General features: G+C 37.9%; 2 protein-coding genes across 2 annotated transcripts; both read left to right on the top strand.

The window, feature by feature from the left end:
* On the top strand, positions 1–15,484 carry LOC116306594 (ALX homeobox protein 1). Its single transcript, XM_031716681.2, has 3 exons — positions 1–193; positions 571–815; positions 13,545–15,484. Exons 1-3 carry the CDS (start codon positions 1–3, stop codon positions 14,154–14,156), a joined length of 1,050 nt encoding a protein of 349 aa, XP_031572541.2. The 3' UTR covers positions 14,157–15,484.
* A 1,140-nt stretch (positions 15,485–16,624) lies between these two features.
* LOC116306570 (ras-related and estrogen-regulated growth inhibitor-like) lies at positions 16,625–23,188 on the top strand. Its single transcript, XM_089026701.1, has 4 exons — positions 16,625–16,652; positions 20,684–20,757; positions 21,425–21,619; positions 22,802–23,188. The coding sequence occupies exons 1-4, from the start codon at positions 16,625–16,627 to the stop codon at positions 23,042–23,044; spliced, it is 540 nt and encodes a 179-aa protein (XP_088882827.1). The 3' UTR covers positions 23,045–23,188.

Raw genomic sequence — 23,188 nt, forward strand, 5'->3', positions numbered from 1 at the left:
ATGGAAAAGTTTCCCGATTTCATGCCTTCCATGGATCAAGCCAGAAAACAGCCACCGTACCCTTCTGCCTCCAATATATCACACTGCCAACAAATGGTCCCACGATCACGAGAAATCAACCTCAACGTGCAGGTCCACCACGAGGGAGGCTCAGTTCCTTTGCAGCATCTACCTGCACACCCTGGCGACATGGGTAAACACTCTAGGAAATTCATACCTTTTTACTTGAAGGTCTTAGCAAACTCATTTGTTCGCGTTAAATATCTCTCACAGGGTGACCGGTTCTGTAATTATAAGTGCGGTCCACATGTAATTATTTTCGCCTACCCCTGGAATCCACATCTTGAAGTTAATTACACCAAGTGACTTATAAAAGTAGCGCACAGTCGTGGTAAATTGATAAGCGATTTTTCTCCCCTCACTAAACTTATAGCCAAGTTTCATAGCGTTTATTTTACGTAATACAATCCCGGAAATATATTTTGTTTCACACGTAGTATTGTATTCAAAACAGCAGTTGATCGTTGAGTTTCACGAGCTAATGGTTCGTTGGACTTTGGTTTGTTTTAGAGGAGAAGTACAATCAAAACGTTTCGCCATCGTCACAGCTTTCTCACGGTTCTCCATCGTGCGGTGAGATGGATTCTTCAAACAGTGAGTCACCACAGAAGAGGAAGAAACGACGAAACAGGACGACTTTTACAGCGTATCAACTCGAAGAAATGGAGAGAGTGTTCCAAAAGACACACTACCCAGACGTATACACAAGGGAACAGTTAGCTTTACGATGTGATTTGACTGAAGCAAGAGTTCAGGTAACTGAAAAATAAATCTGCGAAGTAGGATATTCTTTGTCCAAAACCCCTTGATGGCGAGTACTTGACCGTTGAGGCTAATCAAGGGCAAACTCATTTGTGCTAATGTTATTACAACATTGTAGTTCACTTTTAACAAACTCTTCAGCTTTAATTCAATTATATGTACATACAGATTTGATAGTGGTTTGTGTGTAGACGGACAGGGACGCACGAGATATGGATTGAAGATTAGTTGAACTAGGTCAGCTATCATTGCTTGTTAGGCACATCAAGAAACATGCCAATGAATGAAGAAGTTACCTATCGATATTATGCCTCCATATATCTCCTTAAAACTAAGCATTGTTTTCTTTAATACAACACACACAAATAAACAAACATGTTAATCGGTAATCTCAAAAAAAAACCGATTGGTAAGATCTCAAAACATGCGGTTTTCTGGCTATTGGTCGTTTCGCACGTTCAAACCAGTCACGTCCATGATCATGAACAGGTCAACAACGTACGGGCCTCAAGCGGCAAAGTCTCGTATTTCTTATCCGATAAAAATCTCACGGCTACGGCTCCTTAAAAAAGAAAAAAATCCTCTCTTAAAAATCTTTATAATAATTTTCCTGTATATATATAGATTTGTTCTCCCAAAGCCGCCGCGCTACGAAATCATTACACTACGAAGTTCACGTTGGGCCAAGTATGTCATTCCAATAAAAGGCTTTCGGCAGGTCTGGTATTGAAGTCGTAAATTTTTCAACGCTTTTGGACAATTCGTGAGTCAACACAAAGCCAAACCTTATAGCGGCGTTTTCCACTCATCATGACAGTCTAAGTTAGTTGAATTTTTGCGGTTCATTGTCACTATTAGATATTGAACATTTCATGACTCAACTACCTTGTGGTCATTTTATGAAACGTAAACTCAGATTTGAAGCTATCTCGATAACGCCTTGAAAAAGATAGTCTATCTGTAATTTCCTCAAAACAAAAACAAAAAGAAAAAAAAAATACAAAGGCAAAGCTCTTTTTTCTAAAGGGAATTGTAAATTCATTATACAAATACGTTTTTCGCGCTTGTGAGATTTTGTCAACAGTTGATAATTTAAGACTGGAGAGATTCTTGACTTTGCCCGCGTTTGGAAAATGCTCTGTGTTGTGTTTTAAGTTGAGTTGAAGGAAACGAGCTAAAGGAAGCCACAAAAATCCTTCAAAACATGTTGGGGTGAAAACTAACTAAAAGATTTTGCGCAGGATTTTTTTTTTTTAAACTTTCCAAACAAAATATTCATATTGAAGTATATTCTTTGTTTTATATAATCCATATCTGGGCGCAAAAAAACTTCAATTTATAGTATCGATGAGATCAATCTTTTTGCTTATGCAGAAAAATATCCGAGAGAATTCTTTTGGTTCCTGCAGAACTTTCGTCTTGAGTATCGGTATTTTCGTGTTCAATTTCGTTTTAACTTTAAACAGCAAAGAGTTTAATAATCCTAAAGTTCATAAGTCTTACGTTGACGGACAAAAGCCAGGGATGTGTGATAAATACTTTTCTCGTTAAAGTTTTACGGACACCTCTCCACTACAAAGCTTTTCCACAAGAAAATACCACCTCATTTACGTTGACTTTCTTATGTGTTTAATTAAATCTAAGTATCTTGTGTTTATTTATTTGTTTTTAGTTAGGATAACCTATTGTATTTTTTGTTGTTGCAACACCTTCAATAATGGTGCCATTTTTAACACCCTGCTGCTAAATATTTGACCGGTTTTACTGCATTGTTGCAGACGTCTTCACTATCTCGAAGGAAAGAAAAGACAGTAAAAAGAGGTCCTTGCAATAATTAGTGCTAATCAGTAGTTAATACTCAGTTATCAAGTTAAATGAAATAAAGAGGATTACTAGAGTATAATTATCCTAATTAGTAAGTAACTTGCTAAATGGCTTCCTAACATTTTCACACAAGAAGTCTTTACTTCCAGAACCCTTGCATAAAAGTTTTACAAAAGAGCTAAATTTTGGCCATGTAAATAAACGTCAAAACATACTAAATTAACCTGAGATTCGACTTTCCTTTATTTCCCAACAAATAGTCTTTGAGAGAATGCCTTTCAAAGAACCTTTTTTATAGGTCTTATTAATATAACGATTCTAGATTAAGGTTAACATTATACGTTTAGAATGCACTTCATATCACAATTTTATGAAGGTTTTGAACTGACTAAGGGATGTTTTATACATTTGTCTAATGTACTTTTAAGGTGTTCTTCGACAAGCTAAATTCAGCCAAAAAATAGATATAGAAAACAATTCGTACTGGGAATGCCTTTTTATTTACGTTTACAAAGATTTTTGAGCATAAGTTTATTTCTAGCTTTTCAGTGCTCATATCGTGATCTTGTAACAAAAGCGGCATAATGTTCAAGATGTTTTGAAGTAATTGTTGAACTCGCTTCCGCGTTTTGGACCTTGCTTCCTGTTTGGCGACTTCATATGAGGATTGTATATACAGTATTATTGTACTGTATTGTACTGTCTGTCTTTGTAAAGATGAATCTCGAGAGTTCAGTACGTGCTGTACGTGTATGGATCACAATGTTCAAGGCACGTTCATATTCAGTACTGAGACGTTGTGTTAGGGTGAGTTATTAGGTTAACAAAAGTTATGTATGTGTTCTGTAAGTGTTCTTTTTTCCTTTTACACGAAACTCCAAGGAAAACCTCAGTTTTCGAATGAAATACGAAGCTTTTATGAACGGTTTTCGAAACTGTGCATTCCAGATTATCGAATCCTTTAAATAATCTGATTCTTTTGTGTTTTCTCTGTATGTTTCTTTTTTTCCTTTTACGCAAACCCCAAGAAAATTCCTTAGTTTTTCAAAGTCAAATGAACTTCAAAGCTTCAATAAACATTTAATGTAGCAGTTTATTGAGTGGACACTGTTATTTAATTGACACTGTAAAGACGGTAGTACTTTACTGTGGCCTTAAGAAAGGCATGGTAGCCCTGCCCACTATTATGCTGCACTATCCTTTAGGAAACTTCATCAACTTACTACAACACGTGCTCTATATCTAATGTTGTTCAGGGCCATTAATACTACCACTTCTCACTTCAAGCTTTATACATAAACTACCTGTGTTCAGCCTCTATATGTATTGTTGCTATTATTACTGCAACTTCTTACTCAAACTACTTGTGCTCTTTATGTAATGCTGTTGATATTACTACTAGCTATACCACTTCTTACTTTAAACTTTATACTTACTCTGTATGCTTACTTTATACTTACCTGTGCTCTATATGTACTGCGCTGTTTTATACTACAACATTTTACTTTGCCCGTTGAGTAAAGTTGTATGATTATTTAATAACAGTTAAAGTAAAGTGGAGTTGGCAGTGTCTACTGCGATGCACTATGTTTACTAGCTTTTTTTTCTACCACCACCACCACAACTTTTACTACGATTGCTGTTACTGCTGCTGTTGCTGTAATTAGCCCCCACCACCTCCCATATATACTAAGTATGATTTCGTTAATCAAGTACTAGAATTATTCACACTTTCTTGCAGTATACTTTTGTCATAGAACTTTTCTACTACTTCTTGTACTACTGTAAAGTAATACTGCCTCGCCTTTTGGGTACTGTTGCTTCTGCTGCTGCTGCTGCTGCTGCTGCTGCTGCTGCTGCTGCTGCTGCTGCTGCTGCTGCTGCTATTGCTCTGTTTCTTCTACTTTTGGTGATATCTGTGATATAGAACTGCCCAAGTTAAAACTAAAGATCTGTATTTAGTCAACGCATTCTTGTTAAGCTAGAACTTCAAATCAACTTTAAAACAGACTTCTATACTTTGAAAAAAATCTCTCTTTTGTTGAGCGTAGGAAATCTGAAAACATGTTCATTGACTTCTGGGACAACCAAGATTTCAATTCCATTTTCATAAACTGAACGACGCCAAAATCTATAGAATTTATCACTTGAAGAGGAATCTTGATAATGCACGATATGAATAAAGAATAACTGGAGGAATATTTCTCGACCTTTTAGCTATGATTGTTTGAGGCTGTGGTACTTTTACACACTTGTCAATTTTTGAAGTTCAACGGCAGGATGACATCGGAGAAAGCATAATTGTACGATAGCCATATTGAACTTATTAGTCAGTAACTCAGAGACCACTTTAGCAAATGGACTTTCAAAATTCAGCTAAATGATTCAAGATTTACTGACGGGAATATCTGTGAACTCTAATTCAACACAAATAATACTAAATAATCAAATCACATTTGAAATATATATGTAAAAATCTCAGTTTTTAAACGTAGGAAATGCGTTTTGTTGCATTTCGTTCGTTCCTCACTGACATTCATTTCCGAACTCGGCTGTGTCGTATGTGTCGTTCTCTCCTGTGCTTCAAGGGTTTTTCTCTGGGTTCTCCGGATTTCCTTCTTCGTCTTAAATATAAAAGTCTTCAATTCCAAAATAGCATCAAGAGGAGTCTGTCTGGCAAACCAGTCAAAAATACTAAACTAAACCGATCGCTCTTTCGGGAGACGAAAAACAAAATATGGCCTACTCTGTCGGCCATTACTAGAGTAACTAAGGTTCGCATACCAAAAAAGCAAAATGTATAAGAATAAAATCAAAACACAGAATTACTAGTTCATACTAAACAATCCGACAACGGCTCTCCATGCCAATCCTATTCAACATCCACCATTTGAATTATTACTACCAGCCAGTGCTCTGTATTTTTGGTATTTTTTTCGACCGCTGAAAGTACGTTCGAAGCATCGCATTGAAATACCTCTGTAAACCATTGCTTTTGCCAAAGCAAATTTTGTTGAATCATTTTCTGAAGTTTGTTTGGTCTTTAGAACCCTTCTCAGTGTGTAGCGCTTGTATTTGGGGAAAAAACCAAGATATCTTTTGTGAACAAACGACCGACCTTCATTACGGTGGAAAATCAATTAAAAATAAATTAGTGTCAAAGCAGTCGAACGAGCAACATTTGCAGCCAGTTTGAGGGCAAGGTCTGTTTACTCAAGCAAAATTATTCAATTTTACTTGATAAAACACACTTCTCTTGTTGTTTTTAGATTGTATTAAGATTATTTTGCTATAAATTTTCGTTTAAATGATTTTGATATCGTCAAAGATGTTCAGTGTCCATCGTTCACCTTAGATAGATAGAATAGTCGAGAGCCGGACATAACACTGTACACTGTAAATCTTTTTTCGCGACTAAAAAAATATATTAATGACTTTAATGTCAAAATTAATTATCGATAAAGATGAAAAATTAACCTTCTTTTAATTGCAGAAAGAATATCGCTAAAGTAGGAATAATTTTCGCAATTGAAGTGTGCCAAAAGTGTTCGCAATTTTGATTCTTCAACTTGTACAAATATGCCGAGATTTGATGCATATGATCACCAAAATCAAAATCACAAGTATATATAGCTCAAAAATTGTACATTATTTGCAATAAATGTCCATTAAAGAGATTGCAAATTATTAGAAAATAGACATTGAATAATTAGAAAAATAGTTGCTTTCGAAGCAAAAAAGAGGGAGAGGAATAATCGTAGGCCCTTCGGAAGTTTTCCATATTTGCATTTTCCCACGTCTTGCGAATCATTGAGCAATGAGTATTAGATTTTATCATTGAATTTGTAGAAAAAATATCTTTATATCTTAATAATTTGCTTTTTTTGGAAATCTCAGACTTCACTCCCATTGTTATCTTCATTGATCATGCATTCTTGAGAGGCACTTTCGTTATCAAGTACTATTGATCAATAAAGATGATCGAAGCTTCGCAGTCCGAAACCGCGCGCCCGTGTGAAAATATCTTAGTTTATCTCCGTTGTATATTCCTTGCTCATGGGTTGTTCAATGTGAGATATGGAATTATCGTTTAATCTACGTTATGAAAGAAAAAGTCAAGTAATCGTAATAGGGAATTGTAGCTGGAGAGATTACGTTTTTGTGTGTATTTGGGTTCATTAGGAGATATGGAATTATCGTTAATCTACGTTAAGAAAGAAAAGATCAAGTTGGAATTGAAGCTAGAGAGATTATTTTTGTACGTAATTCGGTTCAATGACATCATTTCCAGGTCGTCTCGGACATGTGCAAACCGGTTGATTCTGTCATGTATATCTTGCATGTGGGTTTTTTGTTTGTTGTGTTGTGTTGTGTTGTGTTGTGTTGCGTTGCGTTGCGTTGCGTTGCGTTGCGTTGCGTTGTGTTGCGTTGCGTTGCGTTGCGTTGCGTTGTGTTGTGTTGTGTTGTGTTGTGTTGTGTTGTGTTGTGTTGTGTTGTGTTGTGTTGTGTTGTGTTGTGTTGTTTTGTGTTGTGTTGTTTTGTGTTGTTCGTTTTTTCTGAATTTTTTTGATCAATATCTTACAGGTTTTCCTCTATCTGTAAAATTACCTTTATTAAGTATTAAAGAAAACTAAAAATTAGTGTTCTATCTTATCGTTACGATTGAGAAGAATGATGCAAATTTTCAATAGAGGATGATGGAAACACTTATTCTATATCCCTTTTCTAATGTATTCGCCTATCTGTTATATTTTTTGTCTATCATTCTTATATTGCAAGTAAACTTATTGTCAATATTTATGAGCTTTGTTAGAAGTTTGTATTTAGAAATTTGTATTATTCTCAGATTTTTAGTTTCAAAATCATCTGCTGAAGAATTGATATTTGCCTTTCATTTAGTGTGTGTCCGATATTTTTAAAACATTTCTCTCCCAATCGTGTCAGTGGCTCATCAACCATTTTCCTCTCATCATTTTTATGTTGTACATATTAGGAAAAACAGTTCCTGTAATTGGAGAATATATAGAACGAAATGTTTCATCAGTGGACGCTAATCGTCCTGGTGTGATGTTTTTCCATTTCACACCACTTGTCATTCCCTAGAGTATCATTTCTTTGTTTGACAAATTCCACAAGAGAAGACACATAAATATGGATGCAACTCGAATGAAGAATCTTATTCTCTAGGGAATGACAGGTGATCTGTAAAACATTGCACCATGACGAATAAGCTCTATTTTTATTCTATGTAACCATGATGTCAAAACCGAATTGATGCAACTGAGTTTATTAGCTGTAAATCCATGATGAAACTCAACCATTCTGTATAGAGTTTCATTGCTGGTGATCATGCAAATACTTTTTGGACCAAAGGGAGAAGCTTAGTGCTTAGTGAGACAGATAGTAATCGGACAGACCACACCAAAAGGATTTATTTATGGTTCGTGACTTGATCTTTGACAACTTTTTCAAAACGCTGAAATCTGATAAAGAATTAAAGCATCTTCAGGTCAACAAAATAAGATTGTGAAACATGCGACAAGTATATGGCAACGTGCATTATTGAGGGCTCTCGAACCGTGAACGCGTCAAGTGTTAGAATGCCTCATTTATTATCATCATCACCTTCTTCTTTGTCACCATCATCACCACCACCATCATCGTCATTATCATCATCACCAGTATTCTTCTTGTTCTTCTTGTTCTTCTTGTTCTTGTTCTTCTTGTTCTTGTTCTTCTTGTTCTTGTTCTTGTTGTTGTTGTTGTTGTTGTTGTTGTTGTTGTTCTTCTTCTTCTTCTTCTTCTTGTTGTTGTTGTTGTTCTTCTTCTTCTTCTTCTTCAAGCGTCCGCATATCTTATCTCCAAAGATATGAAAAATTATTTTAACATCATCAAGCTAGATAGTTTTCAACACTTGCCAAAGCTAACTTGACAACATGACCTTCATAACTAATTTGCTTCTCTGGAAAAGAAAGAATTCAAAATTTAAAATGCTTCGAATATTTATAGGATTTAAATGTGAGTCATTATTTTAGATTTTCATCACTCAGGACTTACATCTGCTTCTTGTGTTCATCACTCGAGATTACGTCGACAAGAACTTGTGCCGTTCGAGGGCGGGAAAGCTGACAAACTAAGGGTTATCTTGTAGTGTCCTGCAATATTTCATTTTAAGGAGCTCTTGAGGTAACGAGAATGAAGAAAGATGATGCTTATAGAAGATAAAAGATAGTGTAAACGTCAGAAGAGGATCAGTTGTTGCAATGGTCATTTCCTTAGACTGTAATAATCCGGTCCAAAATACTCTATTGCTCAGGGTAAGCCTCGTCCATTTTGTGTAGAAAATTCCACGTGTTCCAGTCAAGGTCCGTGGAATTTCAAAGCGTTTGTATTTTTGGAAGTTGTGCATTCTTTACTTTACTCAGTTGGTTTATGTGAATATTTATACACCGACAGAAGGTTCAAAGTTCGAATCGTCCGAAACGTAAACTATAAAGCATTCTTTCCTTATAGTTTGTTCAACATGTTTTTTTCTATTTCTTTTTTTTTAGACACACGGGACACCATGTAAAAAATGTTAAGCAAAAATTAATTATATAAACTGTCTCTTTGTAAAAATTTTTTTAAAAAACGCTCAAAAAATAATTAAAAAGTCGTTATATTTCAAATATCGATGGAAGCATATATTCATATTCTGTTTACTTTAGATTCGAGAATTTTCCTCCATTCGTAAAACCCAACACTCTAAATTCCAACTCCATCCGTAATTTAGCCGTGCCCTGACTTAGATCAACCCAGAGGTTGTTCTAGGTATCGTTAAAATGTAAAGGTTTTTCCTTACTTTTCATAATTTAAAATTACTGATGAAATAATGTGGTATTCGTAACTTAAATAACATCGTTTCCTGGCTCAAAAAAAAAAGAAAAAAAAGAAAAAAAAAAACTCGTCCAAAGCGGTAGAGTTTTATAACTAGTTTGTCGGCTTTATGATAATTACCTCATTACCGCAGAGATGTCTAGATAACTGTCGATTGTTGACCTCAGAATTCATCACGGAAGCTTGAAAGACTAAAAAATTCGACTGCTTGTCACACTAGGACTTCCTTTTCCCCCTCTTTTTTTTGTACTATTTGTTGTTGTTGTTGTTTGGTGTTGTGTGGGTTGGTGTGTTGTGGGGTGGTGAGGTGGCTTATGCTTAGTTATGGCGGAGTTTGTGCGGATGGGATGGCGAGGAGGAGGAGGGAGGGGGAGGGAAGAGGGAGGAGGAGAAGAAGAAGAAGAAGAAGCAGAAGGGGAGAAGAGGAGGAGAGGAGGAGGGAGGAGGAGGAAGGAGGAGGAGGAGGGGGGGAGGAGGAGGAGGGCGAGGAGCGGAGGAGGAGGAGCGACGGAGGAGGAGGAGAAGAGAAGAAGAAGAAGGAGAAGAAGAGGAGGAGAAGGAGGAGGAGAGGAGGAGAGGAGGAGAGGAGGAGAGGAGGAGGAGGGGAGGAGGGAGGAGGGAGGAGGGAGGAGGAGGAGGAGGAGGAGGAGGAGAAGAGGAGGAGGAGAGAAGAAGGAAGAAGAAGAAGAAGAAGAGAGGAGGAGAAGGAGGAGGGAAGGAGGAGGAGGGGAGGAGGAGGAGGAGGAGGAGGAGGAGAGGAGGAGGAGGAGGAGGAGGAGGAGGGGAGGGAGGAGGGGAGGAAGGAGAGGAGGAGGAGGAGAGAAGAAGACGAAGAAGAGAAGGAAAGAGAGGAGGAGGAGAGGAGGGAGGAGGAGGAGGACGGAGGAGGAGGAGGAGGAGGAGGAGGAGGAGGAGGAGAGAGAAGGAGGGAGGAGAAGAAGGAGCAGAAGAGAAGGAGATAGAGAAGGAGAGGAGAGGAGGAGGAGGAGGAGGAGAAGGCGAGAGGAGGTAGGATGGAGGAGGCGGAGGGGATATTGAGGGCGCGAAGTCTGATGCTCCAACCCCTATACCTCCTCTCATTCTTCTCTTCTTCTTCTTCTCTTCTTCTTCTTTCTTCTTCTTCTTCTTCTTCTTCTTCTTCTTCTTCTTCTTCTTCTTCTCTTCAAAAGCTTTTACTTCTCGGCAGGCATTTATTAGGAAAGTTTAGACAAAACTAAGGTTGCCTGTTAATATACATATATGTCGTTTTGTATATCAAATGCCATTGCATTCCGTGATAAAGGAAGCCTTTCCATTTTTTTTGTTCAGTTATGCGCATGCGCAAAGGCAAATGCACCTGCAATTATTCATAATTAGCTCCGTTGATATTATATGCTAATCAGTATTTATAATGGTCGGTTACCTTTGTTCATTTTGCTATAGTTTTATCAAATACATAGAGCAATCCAAGAGTTGAGAACATCAAAAATCATCGCTCAAGTTTTGATTACAGAGACCATTGCCATATGGCAACAAGATGTTGTCCAAAATCCAACCATGTATCCCCTTCTAAATTCCCCAATTTATTTGCACTTATAGGAGATAAATTGTCTCATATTATATTACGAGCTTTAAACTCAATACCATTATAACAAAGCCAGTGTACACGATTCGTAGGACCATATGGCTGCAATATGTTTAACCATATGTTTGTGGATTGCGAGGGGAGTCATTTGAATCGGTACCTTTGCGCTCAATCTCTAAGATAACGTAATGGTGCAATGCGTGATAACCCCTATATTCGTTTACTCGCAACGTGTATCTAGAACATATTTATTTATTCTGTATTGGGTTTTTGGATTGATAACAAGTTTAAGAGATGTCTTGTTAGTACGAGATGTTTGGAAAAGATAGCTTTAGCAAAAGGGGCTAAGTGTTGGGTTGCGCATGAGAAACACATGAATATGGATACAACCCAAACAAAGAATCTTATTCTCAAGGGAGTGACACGTGTTTTCTAATAGGAAAACATTACGCCCAAGGGACATCAGGGGAAAACGTTTGCGCATGCGTGCACTCCAGCACGTTTTCTAAGAATTTCTGAAGAGTTTGAGTTAGAAAATAAATGTTTGTTTTCTCCAAGTATACAAAAACGTTCGAGAGTATACTTTTGTCAGACCAAGATACTATATTGACAAACACAATATAAAAGAATTAGTCTTAAGTTTCAAGCATGGACACTAAATTTTGGCATTTTGTGAAGTCCAATTTATAAGGCATGTTTGAAAGTTAAATTTACTAATGTTTTGACTAATTTGCATACGGATTCAGAGCATGCGCAGACGTTTTTCACTCGTGTCCGCCCAAGCTAAAGAGGTATATGCATTTGACGTCAAGGTAGCTCAACTTGGAGGACAAAACAAAAGAATTTCAATCTCCTGGGAATTGGAAACCTATTGTTACATGTCCTCGATATGAGCTGCATTCCGACAGACTGCAAGGGGCCGGTCTATTGACAAATTGAATGTTGAACACGAAAACGTTTACCTAGACCCCGTCCACACTATACCGGATAAATTTGAATCTGAATTTTTATTTATTCGGTTAGGCCTACCGTCAACACTAGTCCGGGCGAATCCGGAACAATTCTTCACCGAAAACGATTTTTTTCGTATACGGTGTCCAGAGTGGGACAATTTGAATACGCCGGCTAGCTGTATTAGTGTGGACGGAGAACATTTCGTATCCGAAATCTTTCGAATATTGATATAATAATTATATTTATGATGGTAGCAATGATGACGTTCAGTTTATAATGGTCATCGTTTCGTCCATAAAAAAAGATACGAAAAAAAATGGGCTCTTCAATTCTTAACTAGTTTATTCCAGTGTAACTAGCAATTTGAATCAATCCGGCAGTGTAAAGCAAGATTTAAAAAAATTAAATTCAGTTCTTACTGAAGCTTCGATCATGATCACGTCAGTTGACGTCAAATTGCTTTTGGTTAGTCAAACAGTATCATATCTGGCCACAAATATCCATCGCTTCTCACTGAAGGAGCACCATTTATGCCTTAAGGGTTTCGCTGCAATATAAACCAGAATCGACCTACATCTTCGATAAAAATCGTCCCTTAAACCTGCACTTATCTCGTGCAATCAACTCACCAATCTTTCAGAGATTTTTATTTCAACTATCTTTATAAATGTAGTAGATTTTCGTCGAATTATCAGCCCAAATATGATACCTTCACCTTCTTGTCAACCTCGCTTGTTGAAGGTATTGCCAACTGCCCTAAGGCTTTTCGTGGCCGTTTCTGGATCCTGACAAAACTCGATCTTTCTAAATCTCCGCCAAAAACGATACAGCTGGTTTATTGAAGTTTTATCTTGGAGATACTAGCATCTGTAGGATAAGGAATATTTTTTTTATGTGCAAGGAAGAGGTCCTGTGGCTCTATAATGCCTTTCCTATGGAGATATACAGGGGTTAACATAGTGTAATTAAGACTGCTGCGTCCAAATTCAAAACAATGATCCAATTCAAAAGACCAACTTTATTGGTTTTGTTGGTGGGTACCGGTAAATACAACTTCCTCTCAGAGACGTATTGAAATGCTCACTTCTGGGTGTCCGTAATGGCTATTTCTATGCACAAATACGTTGTATATCGTGCGTGCAAACAGACATTACATTCATTTATTGCGATTTGATTTTTCATCAGTACCAGTAAATACCACATTCCTCTCACAGACGTATAATGCTCAACCTGGGTGTCCCTCGTGACGACTATTTCCATATACAAATACGTTGTATAGCATGCGTGCAAATAGACAAAACATTCATTTATGTGATTTGATTTTTCGTCTTGGATATGTTTGAGGGCGAAATCCAGGATTTCACTTCCAGATGTGATGGGCAGCAGCACACCCCTCTTCACTGGGCCCTGTAAGATTTGCCCTTGTTGTATCCCCTCAGTATAGGAAACAAACTAGGAACGTCCAATAACAGTATTTTTTTTTAAATATTGTAATTCATTCTAGGTTTGGTTTCAAAACCGAAGAGCAAAATGGAGGAAACGAGAACGCTATTCCCAGGTCCCTGTACCAGTACGAGGAATGCCAACCTCGCCTTATGACCAAATCCCGCCTCCTTCCTGGCCTCGTAATGACCCTTCAGTGGGAATCAGCCAGGGAGGACCAATGCCTCGACATCTACCCTCTCACGTGACCCTTCCAAGTTACGGCGCTGTGTTGCATGCGCAGTCGATGTCTTCAATGGCGGGAAGAACGTCTCCCCCCGGGTCTCCAAACCACGTCATCAATACATCAATGGCTCCCTCTTCTCACATCAGGTCGCATGCTCACCAGCAAGGACCGCATCCCAATGTGACAATAACCTCGTCGTCGATGCCGCATAATCATATTTCATCATCAAACTATCCGCCACATTCTTCCCCCGGCGCATGTCACTCTCCTCCGTCCGCTGGCCCGCATGTATCGCGGGACTGTAGAATAGAAAATGAACAAGATCTACAGGGTGGACAGTGCGTTGTTCGACATAGTTCTAGTATAGCCGCTCTTCGTCTCAAAGCTAAGGAGCATGCCGTTGCCATGGGAATGGTAAGAGTATACAACATGAGAGCTGATGTCTGATATCGTTTGGAAATTTGACAACTGTTGTCTTAGCAACATACCGAGAAGTCTACGTGGTGCTATGGTCCACGTTATAGTTGCTGGTGACAGTTACCGCCAGTCAAAAATAGTTGCCGCCAGTCAAAAATATGAAAGGTACCGACTGATTAGGTTTGAATAACAATTGAAACAGCCAAAAGCCGAATAACAGCCGAAAGGTACCGACTGATTAGGTTTGATTGAAGGCAGCAAAAAAACAAATTTCAGCGTTCAGCTCGCAGACACAGAGTTCGCATGTTATGGAAACTGCGGTAATGTATTCGCATATTTGTATGCACGATTTTTTTTGCTGCCAAACGAGCTTCTACACTTACCTTATTTGGTAAAACTTCTCATCGAAATGTGTCGCGGTTTAACGTGCATAATAATTGCCAATACATTACTTCGCGCTGTAAATATAAGAATATCGTAAATATTCCGCGCACAGTACAGTTTTTATTTTAGTTGTTTGGTATTTAAAGTTAAGAATATTTACTATATGAGATTATACGCGCAAATAGATCAGATTTAATTGTTTACATTATTGCGGGATGTTACGTTTTTTTTACACTTTAAAACCGAAGGCAATATATTTATACTATTATAGGTTCTACAACGTTTATCGCCAGGAATTATTGCATTGCATTGCATTGCAATTATTGCAATTGGACGTTTGCACGATGGCGTCACTTTCCTCTACTACCAGACTCCCTTGCACACTTTCTTTTATTCAATTAATTAGCACCAATTGTCTTACTATTCTCATGAGGCAATACAAATTTAAATAAGAAAGAAAATTCGCTAAGCATCTTGGTCCTGGGAGTCAAATGACGTACGCCATCAGACAAATGTCCTATTATTGTTTTCCCATTTCAAATCACATGTCATTTCCTAGAGTATCATTTCTTTGTTTAACGGTTGCGCATGAAAAGACACATGAATATGGATACAACTCAAACAAAAAATTATGATTCTCAAGAGAATGGCACGTGGTCTGATATGAAAATCATTACGGCCAAGCTATAAAGGAGGACTTTTCTTTACATTCAGGTTTAAATATCGGTTACATTAATTTATGGTAACCCTGGTGCAAGGGGCCCTGGAATAATGCCCCAATTCACCCCAAGTCTAAAGGTTAAAATTCAGAATTTTTTATTTTTTTAAACCAATAGCAAAACAACCGTGTTATTTCGAGTATTATATATATATATATTGATATAGTTTTGTAATATTTTCTATTCGATTGTACAAATTTGCTAGGTATTTCTTTCTAGGTATTTTCTTAAATTGTCAGCTTTTGAGAGGAATAAATGAGAATTAAGATTAATCTTGGAAAATTGTTTTATTTCCACGAAGGTAATTTTGCTATAATTCTTCCGCAATTTTCTATTTTTGATTGTCCAGTGCTTCTAATAGGAATCTGTGTTTTGTGAGTGTGTTTCAGTACTTCAATGACGTCGTCTTGTTTTTCGTTTTTTGTTTTTTGTTTTTTACTCTTGCGGCGCGCCAAAACATTTTTGAATCCGTATGCAACTCAATCTTCAAACACAAAGGTTTTTTGTCCCCTTAAAATTCCCCAAAAAGGCTAATGTTTCTTAAACGGAAGGCCTTGTTCTACCCACCACCACGGCTGAACATACACGTACTTTAACATTAATCTTTATTGATACTATTACAACTATTTCGCTATCTGTCTTCAATATTGGGATACGTTCCCCGAGGGCCGATACTTCATGTGCGATTGTCCAAATGTCCCGCTGTGAACAAATGCTTCTCGATGACGCTAACGAATCTTATCAGTATTATAGTGGTAAAAGCATGTTATAAAATCGCTGGGTGCTTGACCTTTTATCGTGTGTATGACTGCATGTGGTTATAAGGAAAAAAAAACGGTAGAGTGATTGATAAAATCTGTAGTGATGAACCCGCGAGCCCAAGCTACCAAAATAGCTCTCCCCTCCCCCCTCAATCGTGTCTCTTCTTTTCAATAAAAAGTTATTACCGAGTAACATTATGGCGTCATTTAACGACTACCAGAATCCCTTAAACATTTTCTTTTGTTCAGTTAATTAGCACCAATTATCTTACTATTCTCAAGAGGGAATATAAATTTAAATAAGAAAGAAAATTCGCCAAGCATAAAGGTAGTGGTAGTATAAAATGACGCCATCATGTAAACGGCCGTGATTTTCCAAACAACAAGTTGAAGGCGAATGACTTTAATTACAATAACAGTCGCACAAAACGATTGATACTTCATTTTATTTCAAAGTAAATAACTTGGATGGAGTGTTGACTGATGCGTTACCTGGTCTTTACCTTGTTTGTTTTGAACGATTAGTTTCCAAGCCGACCTTGAGGTCCAAAACAGCAGACTTTTATCCTCTCTCGACACGGAGATGCTTACTAGACGAGAATCGTTTAAGAATGTTGACGTTCGATTTGTTTTGATGGGTGACAGTGAAGTAGGAAAATCAGGTGAGATTTATAGTGCTTTTTCTTGTCAGTTAGAAAATAAATGTCCAAACAAATTACCCTGGTTTGTATACGTATTTTTCTGCTCTCCTTTCAACCTCAGCTTACAGAATAAATTGATAAATAAGACCTGAATCAAGTACTAAAGCAACACGAGATATTTAAGCCACAAATCAGGCATACGGTACCCTTGTTCGTAGGGAGAAGGGGTACAAGACAAGAATCTATAAGGGGAAACTGTTAAACATTTTAAAAACATCTTTTAGTTCCGCAACAAAAATAATATTTGATCGCTTATAAAGATTGATAGTGAAACCCTTGATCCTTTCCAAGTATTTTAAGTAAAATAGTGTTGTATTTTTACGTACGTAATTATTATGGTCTAATGGAGCTTGTTTTTCTAGATCATTGTCTAATTTTGAATAATCTACGAAAAGTCTAATTACTTTTTCATGCATCCTTTGTGCATGTAAAAGGTGTTAAAAAGAAATCAAATAGCTGGATAATCTTTGCGAAAACAAAAGAAAATGATAAGGTTTAATGAAAAATAACACCGAAGCCAATCAACTTTTGACTTTGGAATAAATCAGTAGCTTACTTTCAATAATTAAGATAAAAGGCTTTTCTTTTATGAAGATATGCTGACAGTCATTTCCCTATTGATTGGCTACCTTTGTTTTTCTTCGGGCAACCTCAAACCTCAACCACAAAAAGAAGAGATGAATGCGAAAAAGTCATTTGTGATAGAGCTTGGGCTATCTGTGTTGTTGTTTACACTATCTACGTGACCCTAACCGACCCTTGAACCAATGCGTTGTGTCAAAATAAACCCAACAAAATTTTCAATCTCCTGAGAATCGGAAACCTATCGTAATCAAGTTGTCTAAATTGAGCTGCATTCCGAAGTGCTGCAAAGGTATATCACTTGCAGCAAACTCCTACGCCGGAATTTTATCACGGTTTGTGGGGTATGGCACCTGAGCGGGCAAGAAACACCTTGATCCAATGCCCACGGGTCCTAATCGTTTATTCTCATAGTCTGCTTTTGTTGAGCGAGAAAATCTGATTTTTCGGCCTCATTTGCGAAGTTACGCTGCTCGGGAAGAAACTACAGAGTTGGTTTCATTTATTTCTATTTATTTGTATCCTCGTCGCCGGCTGAAGTTGCTGTGGTCGCTCATCGTGGACTCCGAAGCCCGTAGCCCACCCGACTAAGTTCTTTTACGAAGCAGAAACCCACAGTTGATGGTCAGCCGCCCGCAACGTTAACAGCTCGACCAGTCGAAGTATCCGTGTTTACCAGGTATCTAATTTGATAGTAACATTCATGAGTTGTGATGATTGTCAACAAACATTTGCTGGAAGAAGCAGGAAGTAGACAACGTGAGCATGCATAACGTAATGATTTAATATACTACAAATTCTTCACAAAACTTGAGTGATCATGAAGGCAATTGCTGTCTTTCATTCTATTCAGCTGATAAAAAATTTTGAATCTCATTATCAGCTCCACATAGTGGTCAAACACTGCTGTCAGTTGAAAACAATGCTATTGAAAACTTGCGATTCAGCTGATGATTCAGCTGACTACATGTAGAGAGTTACTTGCTGTAAATTTACTTTTTATTTGAAATTAACGAGACCCACAATGCCCTTTGGTCTTGGAATGCACTATTCAGTATGCAGTATTCAGTGTTTAACCTTTTTTGAAATAGCTTGAAATAAAACAAAAAATAAAACCTTGAAATAAAACAAATCTAGTCAACGTGTGATAGTGAATTAGGGTCTGCAAAAGAAAACGATGGATTTAGGATCTGCACCAATGTGCATTAGTAAATTTCACCTATTTCACGGTTTTAGTAATCTCACGCACTCTAAAACTAAAAACTAAATCGCTAACATGAAACAGTCCATAATTTGACCAGGATTCCTTGCGCACGTCGTAATAACCGCGCGCGTGCAATTGAATACGTCACAGTTAGAATTCAAATGACGTCATAGCCAATTAAAATTTAGATTGTTTCAAGTAGTTGAATTGACAAGACGTGTTTGAATATCAAGTGATTTTTATTGTTCAAAATGTGCGGAACATTTCAGTCTAAATTTAAGCGCAACAACAAAATAGCGCCTGTACCATGTCCTTTTGAACTAGAGGTTCTGAAAAGAGCAAAGATCCAAATCGAGAAAGAAAAAGCTCTTTTGAAGAAGGAAATCGCCATACAAACCGGATCAAGTCTCTTATTCCTGGATACCGAGAGCAGGAGAAGTAAAACGCCAGCTTGCGTTGCATATGATTTGAATTTGGATGGCAACGTTGTGCAAAAGGGTTTGAAAGCAACCTGTCCACGAAGACTGGCAAGCGATCCGAAGTTGCCCGTCCTGACAAGAGAGATGCTGCTTGAGAAGCAGGCACAGGCAAAAGAGAACAGAAACAAGCAGCTGGAAAATAAAAGGAAAGGAGCCGCCTTGAAATCTTTGCGAGCGAGGGAGAAGAAATTAGAAGAGGAAGAAGAAAAGTTGAACAAGATTGCAAAGATAAACGAAAAGCTATGCAAGGCCGACGCGAACAGACAAGCTCAACTCGAAGGTGTTAAAACTAAAGCCAAGAAATCCTCCAACAACACACGCAGCAAGATAGCTGAGGCACAGAACTTTGCCAAAGCGCAACAGACCTTGGTGCAGAGTGACAGAAAATTGAAAGAAGCTCAAACCAAAAGAGAAAAAGCTGTTAACAAGGTTGTCAGAAAACAGCGACAACGTGAAGCACAAGCCCAGAAAGTCCGACAAAGGGCAGCCAAGCAAATGCAGGAATGTGTTCGTGTGTTTGATCTGGAAGTCGATTCACACTTCTATGCATCGGACAGCGAGAGTGACAAAGATGACATGTGGGATGCTGCATTCTGGGACAGAAAAGTCTACAGAAGAAGAAGGCTGAGAAGATGGTAATATGAGTTGGCCACATGGATTGCGATCCAATTTTACGAAAGGCGAACGAATATTAAGGGAAGAGAAGTGCCAATATACGGTCTGAGCATCTTGTAAAGAGACTAGTGAAAAAAGAAAAAATAATAATAATAAGTGTAAATAATAATTGGTAAATTTTTAATATTATATTTGTAAATGCGTAAGAATTTTGAATGGTTGTCTATCATTGTTAATATTAATAAATGAATAATACATTTTATCCTTAAGAGTGTTGATAATTTAAATTCGATTAGAGGAGAATACTTTACGAATAATAATATAATGGATATCAAAATTTAATTGTGGGAGTTGAAGTTGGGCGCTCAGGCTTAGGTGGGTGTGATAAAGGGGTGTCGGAATTGGGAGTGGGGGGGTGTGATAAAGCGGTGTTGAGGAACGGATGGGGGCTATAACGAAAGCATAAAATAAGCTATTTTTAAAGCGTCTTGGATCATTTATAGAGTGGCTGATTAGTTGACGCATAAGAGAAAAAGTACGGTTACAGCAGGGCTCGCTCGCACGGCTTGTACGAGAACATTTTTGTTCCTAATGAAAGAGCTCACGGTGTGAGGATGTGCCGCTTGGCGCACGTCATGGTCTTACATAAAATATATCATATAATTATCCATAAAATAGCTATATTTATGAAATGCATTATTTTGAAACACACTTATTTTTAGAAATTCTGTATTTTTTTTGAATAGCTGTTGCTGTAAGGTTCATAACGAAGAGGTTTATTGGAGAGTATGACTCATCGCAAGGTATAAACACATTTATAGTTCCTCTGGAATCTTTCACTCCTTAGTTGTCCTCGATCGATTCTATTAAGGCCGGTTTAGGCTGTACGATTTTCGCCTACCACTATCGTATACAACACGCTCGCGCCATCCTACAACTCGAGTCGTAGCGTGTAAATCAAGCCTTCAACTCGCCTATGACAGACGCGAGCGTGTTGTATACGATAGTTGTAGGCGAAAAACGTACCGTCTAAACCGGCCTTTATACTATCAATCCGTTTGATTCGTTCCTCTTGCTATATTTTATAAAATATCGTATTATTTCTGCTGTAAATTTCCACTATAAGTATCAAGCTCCTATTGATGATGACCACATTAACATAGAAATACTTGATCCAGGACCTTTGGTAAGCAAAACCATAGTATACTGGTATGCACTCTATCTAGCTCAAAAAAGATACCACACTCTTCAACCCCTTCAGTCTCTTTCACCTTTCTTTATGCACTCAAACTACCTGTAATGATACCCAGTTGGTTTATGGAAAGCTCCGACACAATAGACCCTTTTCGAGTTCCAAATTACCGCTGTGTTTCTTGATTACAGACTCATTTACTCAGGCTTAGCCTCGATTTTGTGCAGAATATTCACGTGTTCCAGTCAAACAAGTTCCATCAAGTTTCAAAGTGCTTGTATTGTTGAAGTTGTGCATTCTTTATTTTACCGTTGGTATTTGTAAATACTTAGACACTGATACGAGGCTAATCCTGAGTAAATAAGTCTGTAATCAAGAAAGACAGCGGTATTTTGGAACTCGAAACTGGACTATTATGATTTTTTTTAAATGTCTTTTTCTTGTTCTGGTTCAGCGTTTCGGGGGCTCAAACAAATTCTTTTCAATTTGGTCCTCCTAACCCCCTCTCGGAAAATCCTGGCCACGCCCCGTGTAATTTGTATCGTAAAAGATCGAAATCTGTCTTTCTTTTTAACCTGTCTCGAATAGTAATCGTAAGTGTGATAATTCAAACCAATAAATGCCAAATAATTAAACATCAAAGAAAATATTTTCATTGCAGCCAAAGGGTCAAATGAAAGATCGTATCCTGGAAAGCCGGGTCACGTGGGGAGACGGTTTCGTGTTAGTTTACTCCATCACTGATCGCAGGAGCTTCAAGTCGATCATGACATATCACCAAATGGTGTGCAGTATTAAACCCAAACCTGTTGTTGTACTACTGGCTAATAAAAGTGACTTGGAACACAAGAGAAAGGTATTAAGTTAATAAAGCGCATGCTTTTCTCTCTCCCCCCGCCTTTCCGAATGTGGTGAGGGGAGGGGTGGGGGTGAGTAGAGGATGACAGATAGCGAGTACACGATTGCGCGTAACGACCATTATTTCTTAGTATCATTTCCTCAATCAAGGTGTCATTGACGACGTATTAAAATGCGATATGTCTGAGAGATGGGTTTACACTTATTTCAAAAAACGTTTCAGGGATCAAAAATTGGCCATCTGAGACTAAACAGCATTTTAGTGCTTTCACGTTTTATGGCTAAAATACGAAAAGTCACATTTCTAACTCAAAGGTCATACTTCAAATTCCAATCTAAAAGGAAACTACGTTACTCGACATTGAATATACTACATTTTGTAGCTTGTTACTTGGTCTCAGATTTCAGATCTCCGACCAGGGACCTACGACCTCCCTGGCGCTCCGACGGAGGTTTTTAGAAATAGCTTTATCATACTCATTAATAATTCATGAGTAAACCAGCCAATCAATGGGCTATTTTTATGCCACATGATGTTACTTGAAACCTGGTAATGTCATGTGAAAGGACTGAATTCAGTCTGGAGTAACTGGAACAAAATTAATTCAGTCCTAGGACTGAATTAATTTTGCTCCAGTTATACTCAAAGTCGAATAATAATGAGCATGAGAAGTCATTTCAAAGCCTCCAATATGGGACTGGATGGGATTTCAAGTCCAAGTAGAAGACCAAATTCAAATTTAACGAAACAGTTGCTGTTTGCAATTCCATCTGCTAAATATGTTAGAGATCCATGGATCAAAATTAGTCAACTTCTTAATGTTGATAAACACCAAGCTAAGAAATCTACACAAGACAGAAAAGTTCTAAAAGGACTACTACATCAGAACTTTGGCTCTGTGTAGACTATATAGTCCCTGCTGATCAACTTATAGTTGGAAATAGCGGAATGACACTGATACTGATACTGATACGCAATTAATTCCAGTTCCAGTCCAGTCGAACTAATTGCTTTGACTTCAAATCCCATCCAGTTCTCATTGTCGGCTTTGAAATATTACTTCTAACTTGAAGGATATATTCGCGTTATCAGAATAGTGAACTCATAACCGTGATTTACAGTATGCGGTTTTTTAACACTTTTTCTTTCAAAAACCTTTTCGTATTGAACCGTTTTTAGGTACTGAAATCAGAAGGCCGACAACTGGCCGAGGCAATGAAGTGTCCATTCTACGAGTGTTCGGCTTCCGATGGATTCCGACAAATAACCGACGCTTTTAATGATCTTTACCGCGAAGGACTGCGGAAAAAGAAGGAACGAAAGTACTCCCTATCACCGCGACCACTTCGAAGTGCAATGGGGAAATTATTTCGACGTAACAGTTCAAAAGGAAACTTGCTGACCGCGGGACCTTACATTTAGGGATTACTTAGAAAATATGGCGGCCATCTTGGACCGCGAGGCATTATGGGGGGTCAAGGGAGGCAACACAAAACAAAGATAGTGGGTAGAGTTTCGTTTGTAAAGGTGATAGATGAGTCGTCTTTGGTTGTAATAATCACAGGC

Source organism: Actinia tenebrosa, unplaced genomic scaffold (genome assembly GCF_029948245.1).
Source record: "Actinia tenebrosa isolate PJP-AT-01 unplaced genomic scaffold, QUT_ActTen_1.0 PGA_scaffold10__47_contigs__length_13832649, whole genome shotgun sequence".
Lineage (NCBI taxonomy): Eukaryota > Metazoa > Cnidaria > Anthozoa > Actiniaria > Actiniidae > Actinia > Actinia tenebrosa.